This window comes from Mirounga leonina, unplaced genomic scaffold, assembly GCF_011800145.1.
Source record: "Mirounga leonina isolate KUSES-001 unplaced genomic scaffold, KU_Mleo_1.0 Mir_200, whole genome shotgun sequence".
In the NCBI taxonomy this organism is placed as follows: domain Eukaryota; kingdom Metazoa; phylum Chordata; class Mammalia; order Carnivora; family Phocidae; genus Mirounga; species Mirounga leonina.
Window position 1 is genome coordinate 21,236,639 of NW_023270503.1, and position 13,784 is coordinate 21,250,422.

The 13,784-nt window shown below is 40.3% G+C and overlaps 1 protein-coding gene across 10 annotated transcripts in view; it reads left to right on the forward strand.

The window, feature by feature from the left end:
* Window positions 1–13,784, forward strand: part of MBTD1 (mbt domain containing 1) — a 73,273-nt gene that overhangs the window by 27,674 nt on the left and 31,815 nt on the right. For 4 of the 10 annotated variants that reach the window (XR_004683195.1, XM_035026808.1, XM_035026809.1 and 1 more), the window contains 4 exons: window positions 5,250–5,451; window positions 9,726–9,865; window positions 11,149–11,263; window positions 12,099–12,184. Coding sequence is in view for 9 of the 10 variants with exons in the window: in XM_035026808.1 (XP_034882699.1) it covers window positions 5,298–5,451; window positions 9,726–9,865; window positions 11,149–11,263; window positions 12,099–12,184 (495 nt within the window). In the remaining variant the exon portion in view is untranslated. Of the gene's footprint in view, window positions 1–5,249; window positions 5,452–9,047; window positions 9,866–11,148; window positions 11,264–12,098; window positions 12,185–13,784 lie in introns of those variants that run through there. The other 6 variants (XM_035026810.1, XM_035026812.1, XM_035026813.1 and 3 more) reach the window with 6 other exon arrangements.

Here is a 13,784-nt window from a genome sequence, read left to right on the forward strand (position 1 = left end):
GACTGAATGAGCCTGAGGTTGGACTTGTTGATGAGTGAGATTCACTGTGTGATTGGTCCCTTTTTAAATCTTCTCCCTAGTGTTTTGCACTGGTACTGTGATCTGTCTAAATGTGGTTTTCTGGGGCTCCTGGGTGGCTCAGTCGTTAAGCGTCTGCCTTCGGCTCAGGTCATGATCCCAGGGTCCTGGGATCAAGCCCCATGTCGGGCTCCCTGCTCGGCGGGAAGCCTGCTTCTCCCTCTCCCACTCCCCCTGCTTGTGTTCCCTCTCTCGCTGTGTCTCGCTCTGTCAGAAAATAAATAAAATCTTAAAAAAAAAAAAATGTGGTTTTCTTTTTCTTGTGTTTAATATATGTGGTAGTTTTGTCTGAATTTGTTTTCAATGTTTTTGTAGAATTCTTAGCCAGTCTCTCATTCAACATTTCCATATTCTCTCTTTTGAGAATTCATATTAGACATTTATTAGATCTTTACATGTTACGTTCTTTTAACCTTTTTTCTATGTTTCTGTTTTTCTTTGCTGTGTTTTGGGTATTTTCTTAATGTTTATCTTCCATTTCCCCATTTCTTTTTTAGCCATGTGTGATCTGCAATTCAGCCCATCCATTGAGGTGTTTAAGATTTTATTTATTTATTTGACAAAGATAGAGGACTCAAGTAGGCAGAGCAGCAGGCAGAGTGAGAGAGAGAAGCAGGCTCCAAAAGGAGCCTGACATGGAGCTTGATCCCAGGATCCTGGGATCATGACCTGAGCCGAAGGCAGACGCTTAACCGACTGAGGCACCCAGGTGCCCCAGAGCAGTTACATTTTGCATTTACAGAAGTTACATTTGGTTCTTGTCAGGTCTGCCTGGTTGGTTTTTATTCCTTTGTTCATTTTTTAATAATACTTTTCTTTTTTTAAGATTTATTTCAGAGAGAGAAAAGAGCATGCATACACATGTCTGTGTGCGGGAAGGGGGGTGGCACAGAGGGAGAGGAGAATCTCAGGCAGACTCCCTGCTGAGCAAGGAACCCAATGCAGGTCTCAGTCCCACAACCATGAGATCAAGAGTGAGCCACCCAAATGCCCCTTTTTATTCTTAAACAGTTCTTGGGGGCGCCTGGGTGGCTCAGTTGGTTAAGCATCTGCCTTCGGCTCAGGTCATGATCCCAGCGCCCTGGGATAGAGCCCCACATCGGGCTCCCTGCTCAGGCAGGAGTCTGTTTCTCCCTCTCCCTCTGCCTGCTGCTCCCCCTACTTGTGCTCTCTCTCTCTCTCTGTCAAATAAAAATAAATAAAATCTTAAAAAAAAAAAAAAAAGGCACTTCGGTGGCCCAGTCGGTTGGGCATCTGCCTTCGGCTCAGGTCATGATCCCAGGGTCTTGGGATCGAGCCCCGTATTGGGCTCCCTGCTCCACAGAGAGCCTGCTTCTCCCTCTGCCTGCCCTCCCCCTGCTTGTGCTCTCTCTCTGTCTCTCTGTCAAATAAATAAATAAAATCTTTTTTTTTTTTTTTTTTTTTTTAGATTTTATTTATTTGACAGCGAGAGAGGGAACAGAAGCAGGGGGCATGGGAGAGGGAGAAGCAGGCTTCCCGCTGAGCAGGGAGCCCGATGCGGAGCTCAATCCCAGGACCCTGGGATCATGACCTGAGCTGAAGGCAGACACTTAAACAACTGAGCCACCCAGGCACCCCTAAATAAATAAAATCTTAAAAAAAAAAAAAATCCCAGAGTAGCCTCTCCACCCAGAGCATGGGCAGGAAAGGCTCACTTGTAGGTCCTCTTTTGCATGTAGTCAGATTTTTTTTCCTACCTACCCTTTCATTGAAGTTGCAGCCCCCTTAGGGATTTTGGTCTGATGCAGGGGTTTCCAATTAAGTTCCCCCACAGTAAATGCTAAGTTTAACATAGAATAAATTGATTACAGCTCATAGGTATAGTTCATTAGTATTCTGTCATAATCTACGAAGAAAATAATGACGGAACACCATTTCCCAAGTAGAATATAGCTTCCCAGCTAGTGTGTCTTGGATTTGTCAAGATAATTCATCCCTGCAATACTTGGGATAGTCAGAGGCCTCAGACTGAGTGCATTCAGGGGCTTATAACCCTTGCGTTGTATAGATGATCATTTTCTGTGTGTGCTGGAACTATGGAAAAGGTTAGCATTTCTCTAGATCATTAGTCCTTGAAGATGCTTTGGAAAATACTGCATACTATATATCCCTCTTAAATTATCATAATGTTCATAAGTATATTGAAGGTTTAAAGAGGCCTTGAAATAAGGAAAAATTTCCAAATGTATTTGACCATAATACTTTTATTTTTTTAATGTTAAAAAGCCTGTAATGTTGAAACCAGGATGTTCGTTATCATTGATCCCCTGAAATTGCAGGGTTATATTCGCTGATAAGTAGAGTCCAAATAAGATATTCTGCACTGACATTTAAGGGTCAATAAATATGTATTAGCCGCTAACTGAGCTGGCTGTAAAGTGAACAAGCTTATATGAAAACTGTGGGTATAAAAGATCATCTCTGCATGGATGTGGCCTGTATGAATCTACTAGAACTTAAAATTCTAGCCAGTGTTTATTAAGTGTGCATTCCAGACACTGTGATAAATATTTCATAATGTCTTTCCATTGCCAGCTAACACACGCTCAGTGAAGAAAGACTAAATGCTTTCCCTCCAAGACTGAGAATAAACAAGGATGTCTTTTCTTGCCAACCCCTTTGTCAATATTGTTCTGGAAGTTCTATCAGTGCAAAAGGCAAGAAGCAGAAATAAAAGGCATGTAGATTGGAAAGGAATAACTATAATCTATACTAGCAGATGCATTATTGTCAATATAGAATATATTCTTTACTTTGGCCTTCAAGGGTACTCATGATGTGGCCTCTCTATCCTCCTCCAACCCCATCTCGTACACCTCTCACACTGGGCACCAGCCACACTGGCCTTTCAATTTGCCAAGTATATTCCAGGCTGAAAGCCTTTGTCTTGTTCTTTGCTTTGCCTAGAACATCCCAGGACCAGATATTCAATTGGCTGCCCTCTCTGGCGTCGGGGTCTTATCTCACCAAAGCCTTTCCTCACCCCTGAATCTTAGCTGACTACTCCTGCCTCAGTTTGACCCTGCCTTCCCGTGGCCTTGCTTGGATTCCTCCTGCCAGTAGGCTGGTAACCTTTGTGAGAAGCATGAATTTTGTCTGCTCTGTACCCTGCTTTATCTTTAGCCTCTGCTACTGTGAGACACACAAATGCTTGATAAATAGTTGAATGTTGAATGAATAAGAGAAGAAGCTCATAACTTGTTTCACCGCCAAGTTCATAGCTAATGAATGGCAACGCTGAGACTCAAACCTAGGGCTGTCCAAATTCCGTGCTGTTAGCACCACCCTTCACTCAAACAAGGACTATCCCATTCTTTATCACCTTACCAGTTCAAAATGTTGCTAGACTTTCTTTTGGCATTGCCTTCAGAATCTTTTTCTTTTGAAATCTGGTGGTAGCAGATTTTGATTCTTTGAATTTAAATACCTGCAAGTTACTCAGAACCAGATCTGTTTAAATAAGATGGGTAATCAAGCTAGGGAAAACTATTGAGGGAAATGGAATAATTACAAAGTAAGCACACACCGTACGGTTTTCTTTTTAAAATTGGATCTAAAAGAATACTAGAAGAAGCTGGAGGTTGTAGCAACCACACTGTAGCAGGCACAGAGCCTCCTAAGGGGCCTTCTTAAAAGAGAGTATTCAGTTGGGTATAAAATATTTCCATTGTGTGGATTAAAAGAACCTGATTTTGTCTCTTTTATAGTTACACCTGATACATGTGAAAATCAGTTTCCCATTTTAGTACAATGTTTCATACCTGCATACCTGAAAATAATAGCTAGTCTTTTAAACTAAGAGATGCATTTGCTTGGTTTTATCTTGTCAGGCTTTAGATAACAGATTTCAGCTTTGTTATTGGTCATGGTAGGAAGTTAGACTAGCCAGGAAAGAAATTGTGCATAAAGTGTAAAATGATACCAAAAAATACTAACTGAAGCAAAAGAATAAGGATAGGTGCCAAACTAAAGATTCTTTGGTTGATACTTTTCACTCTAGTTGTAATTCACTGTGTGTGTTTATTATCAATTTTTTTTGAAGGTTTTTTTTTTTGCTCCCTATGTTGCTTTTGTTTCCTTATAGATTATTTTTTCCTGAAGATTTTTTTTCTCTTTATTTTCCTATTTTCTTTTTGCTTTCTTCTCATTAAACTTGAAGTTTTGCAGTGTATTTCAGGAAAGGTTGGAGTTGGCAATATTACTTTTTGGGGGTTTGGGTGGCTTTGAGAGAGGGCATATCTTTTTGGAGGAGCAAATGTGTGGCATTCACTGAAGATGATAATAGTGTCTTTGCTTTTCCTTTGAAAAGAAAATAATGGGGGCGCCTGGGTGGCTCAGTTGGTTAAGCGGCTGCCCTCGGCTCAGGTCATGATCCCAGGGTCCTGGGATCGAGCCCCGCGTCGGCCTCCCTGCTCAGTGGAGAGTCTGCTTCTCCCTCTCCCTCTGCCTGCCTCTCTGCCTACTTGTGCTCTCTGTCAAATAAATAAATAAAATCTTTAAAAAAAAAAAGAAAAGAAAAGAATGTTTTTAGCTTGAGATACTTGGAGTTTTTTTAACCATTGTTTATGCTAAGGAAAAAAATGAGATAGGGTTACCTATGTACAAATGTTATCTTCTATCATTTTTAAATAGTTAATATCTATAAATTATTTCTAAAATTAAAATCCTCAATCTCTCCAGAGCTCTTAGCAATGATTTTTAAAAGCATCTATATATTTCCTGGATGCTCTAAATTGTAGAAATCTACAGTTTCAGAATTGAAAGGCAAATTGAGAAATCCTCTGTTTATGTATATTTCACCACAATTTCAAAAAAAAAATCATCTAATTTAATTTCCTTTTAATAGAGAAATAACCCACCTAGTTAACGGCAAAGCTTAAATTACGTGGTGGTCTTCAGATCCCACTCAGTGTTCTTGCTGTCACCGTTGACATTCTTATTAGCTAACATGGTAGCTAATAAATTTGCACCTTGTAGAAAGGAAAGCCTCTGTTTTGAAACAAACATTTCATTACAGAATAAAATGTATTATTTCTGAGGGCTAGATCTTCATTTTTCAAATACCACTTACCATAATTGGAACTAAGTTCCTTTGGGTGGGGGGTGTATCTGTGCTGTGTCATGTATTATTGATTTCTTCTACTTTTAAGACTGAACGTTCTTCACGCTCCGAAAGGAAAAGAAGAGACTCATTCGGGATGTTTGACGGTTATGATAGCTGCAGTGAGGACACGAGTAGCAGCTCCAGCTCTGAGGAGAGTGAAGAAGAAGTTGCTCCTTTACCTTCTAACCTCCCAATTATCAAAAACAATGGACAAGTGTACACATACCCAGATGGTAAATCTGGCATGGGTGAGTATTTACAGCCTTCCGCTGTTACTCAGCTTCATGTTGGAGGTTATGTTTTAGTTCCATTTCTTCTGTCATATCCCTTCCTTAGAATTTTTCAAGGAAAAAAGAAACGCAGTCTGAAACTTAGAGTTGTAGATAAGACCATTAGATTTCTGTTTGATCTCTTTATCTTGCCTACCCCATATTCTGGTGGAGGGCAAGTAGAACAAAATTTTTAAAAAGGCTATTGAGAAACATAATGTTGGACATAAATTCAATCATTAGATAGTAAATCCCTGTGTAACTGAGTGTGTAGGATCACGGGCCTGTAGAGTTGACGGGCACTTGCAGGGTAAAGTCTCTCTCCTACAAAAATTCCTCATGGTTAACACTTCCAGTGATAACGTATCTGTAATTACCAGCATATCCTTTATATTGCACCAAAATTACCTGTGCTCTAAATTTTGTCTTTGGGTCTTAATTTTGTCTTTTAAAGGTACACAGAATAATTCTAATCCTTGTTACAATGATCTCCCTTCACACTAGAACACTCTGAGTAACTCTAGTTGCTTCGGTCATTTCTTGTAGTATCACAGTGATTTTAATTCATGAGTATATCCTGCTCACCGTCTTCTGGGCATACTTTGGATTACATGGTAGTAAGGTGACAGCTTGTCCTGACTTTCCCGAGACTGTACTGTTTTTAGGATTGAAAGTCCCATCTCCTGGAACACACCTCAGGCTGATGGTTGGTCACCTGTATGATTAGGGCAGAAGGTAATTCCGCCTTCATCTCTTTTTTTCAGGACACTGTGTTTCCACTCATGCCACACAGTTGCTCTAGCTTTTTTGAAAGTAATACTGATTTTGCATATAACTGAAACTCTTTAATCTTTTCAACAGCTTTACCAGTAAACCAATTAAACCAGTTTCGTGCATTGGCAGTTGACTTTTTTTTTTTTTTTTTTTTTAAGATTTTTAAGAAATCTGTCCTCCCAGCTTGGGGCTTGAATTTAGAACCCCGAGATCAAGAGTCACATGCTCCACCAACTGAGCCAGCCAGGCACCCCAGCTTTCTGTTTTTTAATATATGAGGCTGATTTGAATATACTTTTAGGAACGGCACAAGCAAGGGCTATGGGAGCAGGAAGGGCAGGTGATGAATTCTCCCTGGATCCAACCAGAGAGGGCTTCACAGGGCAGGCAGCCTTTGAGCTGGCTTTGAAGGACAAAGGTGGAAGGTGTGGGAGAAGCCTGTGGAAAAGGGGAACTGTCGTAGCAGAGATTGGCAGGTAGGACTTCAAAGGAGTAACACTGAGCCATTCAGCTGTGCCAGGCACATGGGTGACTGACCACAAGAAACATCTCCCAGAGATTAAAGATCTGGAAATACAACCATCTGGGGGCCTGCAGTGTCTGAGAACATAGTTTTAAATCAGTCAGTGCTCACTGAGGGCCTTTCACAGGGTCCTGGCTTCTGGTTACTTGCTGTCAGCAAAGAGGCTTCCTATTGGCAAAAGCTGAAGGACACACTCCCACTTCACTTGGGAGCCAGACAAGGTCATCTCCAAGGACATCACAAAGACTAGGGCACAGGGCAAAGAAGGTGGGACAGGCAGATTTGGAGTTAAATTTTTGGCCCTGAGCGGGCTTCTGACCCACGGAGCCTGTTTTTCCATCTCTGCAGTTGGGATGTGGTTACCTGCTAGGCAGGATGGCCTGAAGCCAAGGGTGACAGGAAGTATCCCCAGAAGCCCCGGCTGGGGCTACATACACCAGAGATGCCTGAGAACACTGAATGGGAATAGGATCCAGCCTTGTTTGATACCACTTAGATTCAGAAGTGAGTCCGCCAGGATCCCATTCTGATTTTCACAGTTGAAAAATGATTCAGGGCCTGAAGAGGACCCAGGAGTGATTTCAAGCTAACTCCCAGGTTAGGGCTGTAGGTAGGCCTAATTGATGAAATCAGCTTCATGTTTCTCTTAATGGCTGTCTTGATAAAGGGAAGCGGAATAGCAGTGATCTGTGCTGAAATAACTGTCATAGAACCTCAGCAGCCAAAAGCCAGGTTTGGAGGTCTGGCCATGGGTCTGAGGGCAAAAGACTGGCGCTGACCTCTCCAGGCCTGGCCATCAGCATGATGGGCAGCAAGTATGACAGCAGAGGTTTCCCCTTTGGACTTTGGTTGAGCTACATACTGTGCTGGTCCTGGGAGACCTGTCTCTGAGTGTGGCAGGATATCTGGTAAGAATTGGGCCCTCCCTGGGCACCTGGGTGGCTCAGTGGGTTAAGCATCTGCCTTTGGCTCAGGTCATGATCCCAGGGTCCTGGGATCTAGTCCCGAGTTGGGCTCCCTGCTCAGCGGGGAGTCTGCTTCTCCCTCTCCCTCTGCCTTCCTCTCTGCCTACTTGTGCTCTATCTCTCTGTCAAATAAATAAAATCTTAAAAAAAAAAAAAAAAAAAAAAGAATTGGGCCCTCCCTCAGTTCCCAAAGGACAGGCTCTGGATTTGGAGACAAAAACTTCTGGGGGCTTCCCTTTTGAGACTTGCCAAGTTCCAGCCCCTTTCCAGCTGCAGTTGTTTCTGTTTTTGTTTTGTTTTTAAGATTTTATTTACTTATTTATTTATTTGAGAAAGAGAGCACACATACGAGTTGGGGGAAGGGGGAGAAGCAGAGGGAGAAGGAGAAGCAGATGCCCCACTGAGCAGGGAGCCTGCCTGGGGCTCAATCCCAGGACCCTGGGATCATGACCTGAGTTGAAGGCAGCTGCTTAACCAACTGAGCCACCCAGGCGCCCCTGCAGTTGGTTTTTTAAATCCAAGGTTTAAGACTTTAAATTATTCCAGGGGCGCTTGGGTGGCTTAGTCAGTTAAGCATCTAACTCTTGATTTCGGCCAGGTCATGAGATTGAGCCCTGAGTCTAGCCTGCCTAAGATTCTCTCTCCCTTTCCACTCCCCATCCCCAAATAAATAAATAAATAAATCCACATAACCTTTTTCTTACTAAATTTTGGTCTTAGAAATTGTTTATTTCTGGGACGCCTGGGTAGCTCAGTCGTTAAGCGTCTGCCTTCGGCTCAGGTCATGATCCCAGGGTCCTGGGATCGAGCTCTGCATTGGGCTCCTTGCTCCGCAGGAGGCCTGCTTCTCCCTCTCCCACTCCCCCTGCTTGTGTTCCTTCTCTCGCTGTGTCTCTGTCAAATAAATAAATAAAATCTTTAAAAATATATATATTTTTTTTTTTTTTAAGATTTTATTTATTTATTTGAGAGAGAATGAGAGACAGAGAGCATGAGAGGGAGGAGGGTCAGAGGGAGAAGCAGACTACCTGCCGAGCAGGGAGCCCGGTGCGGGACTCGATCCTGGGACTCCAGGATCATGACCTGAGCCGAAGGCAGCCGCTTAACCAACTGAGCCACCCAGGCGCCCCCACAATTTACTTTTCTTATAACTGAAACTTTGTACCCTTTGACCTACATGTCACCCTCCCCCCCAGCCTCTGGCAATCGCCATTCTATATATTCTGTTTCTATGAAATTGGCTTTTTTTTTTTTTTTTTTTTTTTAGGCTTCCACATGTAAATGATCCCATACATGATTTCACTTAGCATATGCTCTCCGGGTTTAACTATGTTGTCACAAATGGCAGGATTTCCTTCTTTTTTTGTGAATGAATAATATTCCATGACAATGACCCTTCTTCTAATTCTGCCTTTCAGATTATTGTCCAGTATGCGAATTTACAAAAGAGGCACATTTAGTAGTCAGAGTCTTGTTTTCCTCTGTTACCAAAGGGAATAATCAAGCACCTTCCTCAAGCTTTGAGCCTGTCCTTCTTGTCCTCTGAACATAACTTGAAAAAATCTGTTAACCCTTAGCATTTTTCCAAGACTTAGCTCTTTCTAGGTTGTACTTTGTGTTAATCCTCGGTTGTGTTGCACTTCTTTTATAATCCATTCAGAAAGTTAGAGCTCTTAGTGTATATGAAAATGCCTGGCACATGGCAAGCACTAAGGACATGTAAGTGGAATCTGCTTTATATTTGCTCGTGGGTTTAGACCCTTGTAAAGCCTATTAGACCTTGAGCTATGGTCAGACTTTCTGGAACTGCAGCCATGGCATCGTACCAGTCTTTTCTCTAACTGTTGTAGAGGCTTTTCCATCATTTGGGTAACAAGACATTTTCTTATGTTTAAATTAAAACCTTTAGATAATAAGTTATTAAAACTGTCAGGTAAAAAATGGGTTTTATTTTATGATCATGACACCACTGTTTTTATTTTCTTAATTAGCTACCTGCGAAATGTGTGGGATGGTTGGTGTACGAGATGCTTTTTACTCCAAAACAAAGCGTTTCTGTAGCGTTTCATGTTCACGAAGCTATTCGTCAAACTCCAAGAAGGCAAGCATTTTGGCCAGACTTCAGGTAACGGTACAGAAACCTTCTTGTTCTTTATGTCTGTTATTTCTATGGCTTTCACTGTTTATCTGTCATTTGATCGTGATTCACTGCACTCCACTTCTACCCAGTTGGCCAGTTACCACTTTATACCCCACATTTTTTTTTGAAATATGTGGTTCCCAGAGTTTGCTCAGTCTATAAAATTGAACAGCTATTATAAACAGACAAGGCATAGTATCCAAACTGTTTGTATAAGTGAAAGAAAAATACTTACTCTTTTTCTAAATAAGTATAAATACAATAAACACCTTGTTATATACAGAAACTGAGGCCATTTTTCCCCCTTGTTTTCTTTTGAGTTAACATCAAGGTAGAATCATTCAATATTTGGGGGGAAATGATTTACCCTTTGGTATTATCTCTCCATCATCTTTGCTTTGTACTTTTGATTGCAGCCTATTTGATACCTTGAACAAATGTGTTTGGTTAATCCAACTAACCTTTTTGAAAACGTTCATGGTATAAAAAAATTCATCTTTCTTTAAATGTACATCAGTGCCTACAAAATGGAGATTTGATCATTTGACTAAGTTGTTACCATTGTAGCTATAAAGAATGTTTTTAAGGCATTTAAGTGATTTCTGTAATATATTTGATCACATTTTTCTTACTCCCCTTTTAACTTATTGTGATCATTACATAGCAATGAAAGGATTATATAAATTCCCCCAATTAAGGAAATACATCACTTAGATGTATTTCTATATTTCAGATAGACAGTACGTAAGATCCTGAGCAGTGGTCTGTACCCAAATGGATGGCAGTTTGTCACACTGTGAATTTGGCCCATGATCATTTTGTCATTGATCTTTTGCGTTAGCACTAAAGGTATAAACCTCAGTCACTTGCTCTTTAAACATTAAATTACCTTCTCTTACCATAAAAATAGCAATGCTTGGCAACCTGCATGAGTGAATAACCACTGGTTTTATCTAGTATAAGAAGGAATCAAGTATCCACCACGGCCTATATTTTAACATCTTATGGGATGTAATTTTTTATTAACATATTAATTTGCATATTGCTGTTTTAGTCTGCGCCAGCCCTGCTACCCGTGTTAGACATCTACACTGTAGCAGGACTCCAAAACCATTTCTCACATTAAAAGTCCTTGTATGTTTCCTCTGCTTTAATAATTTTCTAAACCCTTGATGTTACTTAAGCAGAATGGGTAGTATGCAGTCAGGTTAATTTTTTCGGTGGAGGGGGGTGGATGAAAAAGAATCCTATTTACTTAACTCTTCTTGTTTTAGGGTAAGCCTCCAACAAAGAAAGCAAAAGTTCTTCAGAAACAACCTTTAGTTGCTAAACTAGCCGCATATGCTCAGTATCAAGCTACCTTGCAAAATCAAGCAAAGACTAAAGCAGGTAATATCAGTGAATGTAATAGAGGTGAAATATTAGATACTGATTCATCTAGTTTGAGTTAATGACATTTTAATTTTGGGTTTTGTTAACTAAGCTATTTCTAGGTTCTACTAGTACATTATGACATTAGACTTCATGATGATGGTTTTAGTCTCAATAAATAATTCTAGAAGAGCGTTGTTGTGTTCGCAAGTTCACAGTGCTTGGGGCAGTACCCCTAACATTTTTTATTTGGCTTATTATTTTCTGTGTACAGGTTCTGTATGCTGTGGATGGTGGGGAGCATTGTGGAGATAAAAAGCAAAGAAAGAGGACATTTAGCAAGCTTTATAGGGAGTGGGGAGAAGAGAGTAGTAAGAGGAAGAGATTGAGGAAAGGATCATTTCTAATAGAAGATTCTTGACAGGAGAGCAGAAGCAGGGAGATGCAGCAGGAAGTAAAGCAATGAAAAACCCCCTGAAGGCATCAGCAGCAGATACTGGCTAGAAATCTCTTTGAGATGCCCAGTAAAAGCTGCATGGGAATAAAAACCCAAAAGCAGCCATGGCATTCTTTGTTATCCTGAACACTTCTGCTCTCCACTTTGCTGCTCGTTACTGAAGAGCTCTTTCTTACTTCACTTCCCAAGCAGCTTATGCTACGTGTGGAACACAAACTATTTGTTTGCAGATATGATCTATGCAAAAGTTCATGTGTATTTAGAAAAGTTCTTAAATCTGTACAGTAAAAAATAAAACTTTCTTTCAAGGTGATAAGTTAATTTTATATCATTTCTCATTTTCATGTGAATGAAAGGTTTGAGAATTGGAATATACCTAAATTTATTTGTTTTCAGCAGCAGTCTCCATGGAAGGCTTCAGCTGGGGTAACTACATCAATAGCAATAGCTTTACAGCAGCTCCAGTTACCTGCTTTAAACATGTGAGTATGGAATTTCTCACCTCCTACTGAAATGCTTAGTCATTGTTTAAACCTGAAGACACAATACATCTAAGTGTCTTGTCTTTAGAAGATCTTTATTTTGTACAATGTCATAAAAATGTTTCTTTTTTATTATACTTATTAGTAATAAAATAATTTCTAGAAGTTCTACAAGTAAAAGCATCCTTTAAAGAAATTATAATTTGAAATTATTCGAATAGGGAAAAATACTAGTCTCCTCCAATTTTCGTACTAAGCTGAACCATACACAGTTGGCTGGGTCTGTATCTCATGTGTACTGGCAATGTCGTATGGTCCAACGTAATACAAACCATCCATCATGCATGTTACCTGAATCTTTGTGATCTGACCTGACAATTAGGAAAAGGAAGGCTCTTTCTTCCAGTTATGTTTTGTCTACAAAGGTAAAAATCACAAAAACAAGGAACTATTAGTAATACAGCATTGTGGGCTGAAATATATGATACATACTGGAAAACCCTTTGCAGGATGTTCTTTTTGGCAAGTAGTTTCCTACGGAGTATGTGAAGTAATTCAGAATTATGTTAAAAATGTTATCAGAAGATAAGTCTGGGGGCGCCTGGGTGGCTCAGTCGTTCGGCGTCTGCCTTCGGCTCGGGTCATGATCCCAGGGTCCTGGGATCAAGCCCCACATGGGGCTCCCTGCTCTGCGGGAAGCCTGCTTCTCCCTCTCCCACTCCCCCTGCTTGTGTTCCCTCTCTCACTGTCTCTCTCTCTGTCAAATAAAATTTAAAAATCTTTAAAAAAAAAAAAAAGATGTTTGTTCCTTTTGATCCTGTTCCTTTTTGTTCAGTGATCTGTGATTAATTCTCTCCAATACATTTTTGACCTTACTACGCATTTAATTTATATTTAAAGGTTCTGCCTGCTATTAAAAAAAACTTTTATTTGCTACTGACTATGTACAAAAAGAAAAGAGAATTTAGAAAATTAATGAATGAAACTTTGCTTACACTAAACATTTTGTTAAGTTAGGACTTTACTTTTAAATAACAGCATGTGGACAAAACTGAGCTTGAGTTCTTGCTGTGGAAACCCAAATGAATTTTCATTTGTTCACGGCCAATACAGACTCTTGATCAAGGCCAAGCATATGAAATCAGTGGTAAGAATGTAAACCAAAGCTGAGTTCATTAATTTGCCAGTTTACTTTCCTGAGAGTACAGCTGTTCAGCCCCTTGTTGGTGGCATGCTGACTCTGAAGCAGCCTAAAAGGGATCCTAGATACATGAGTGTGTCAAGTAGGTGATGTACTTCACCATAAGGTGGATAGCAGTGTTACATTTGTGAAATAGATTAAATAAATACACAGCAACAGCAACATTAAAGAGAACTGCAAAGCAGATCTTTCTCCTTCTCTAGTTCTTTCCGCTTTTGAGAAACTCAGACTCCGATTAAGTTCTCAGTTACAATAACTCCTTCATCCCAGATACCTGGAACATTTGTTGTCTCTTCTGAATAGCCTTTATCTCTTTTCCTGTCTTTAATATTCTGGGTTTTTTTTTTAATATTTTGATACCATAAACCGTGTAAAGCTGTGTTATGTAAGTAGTCAAGG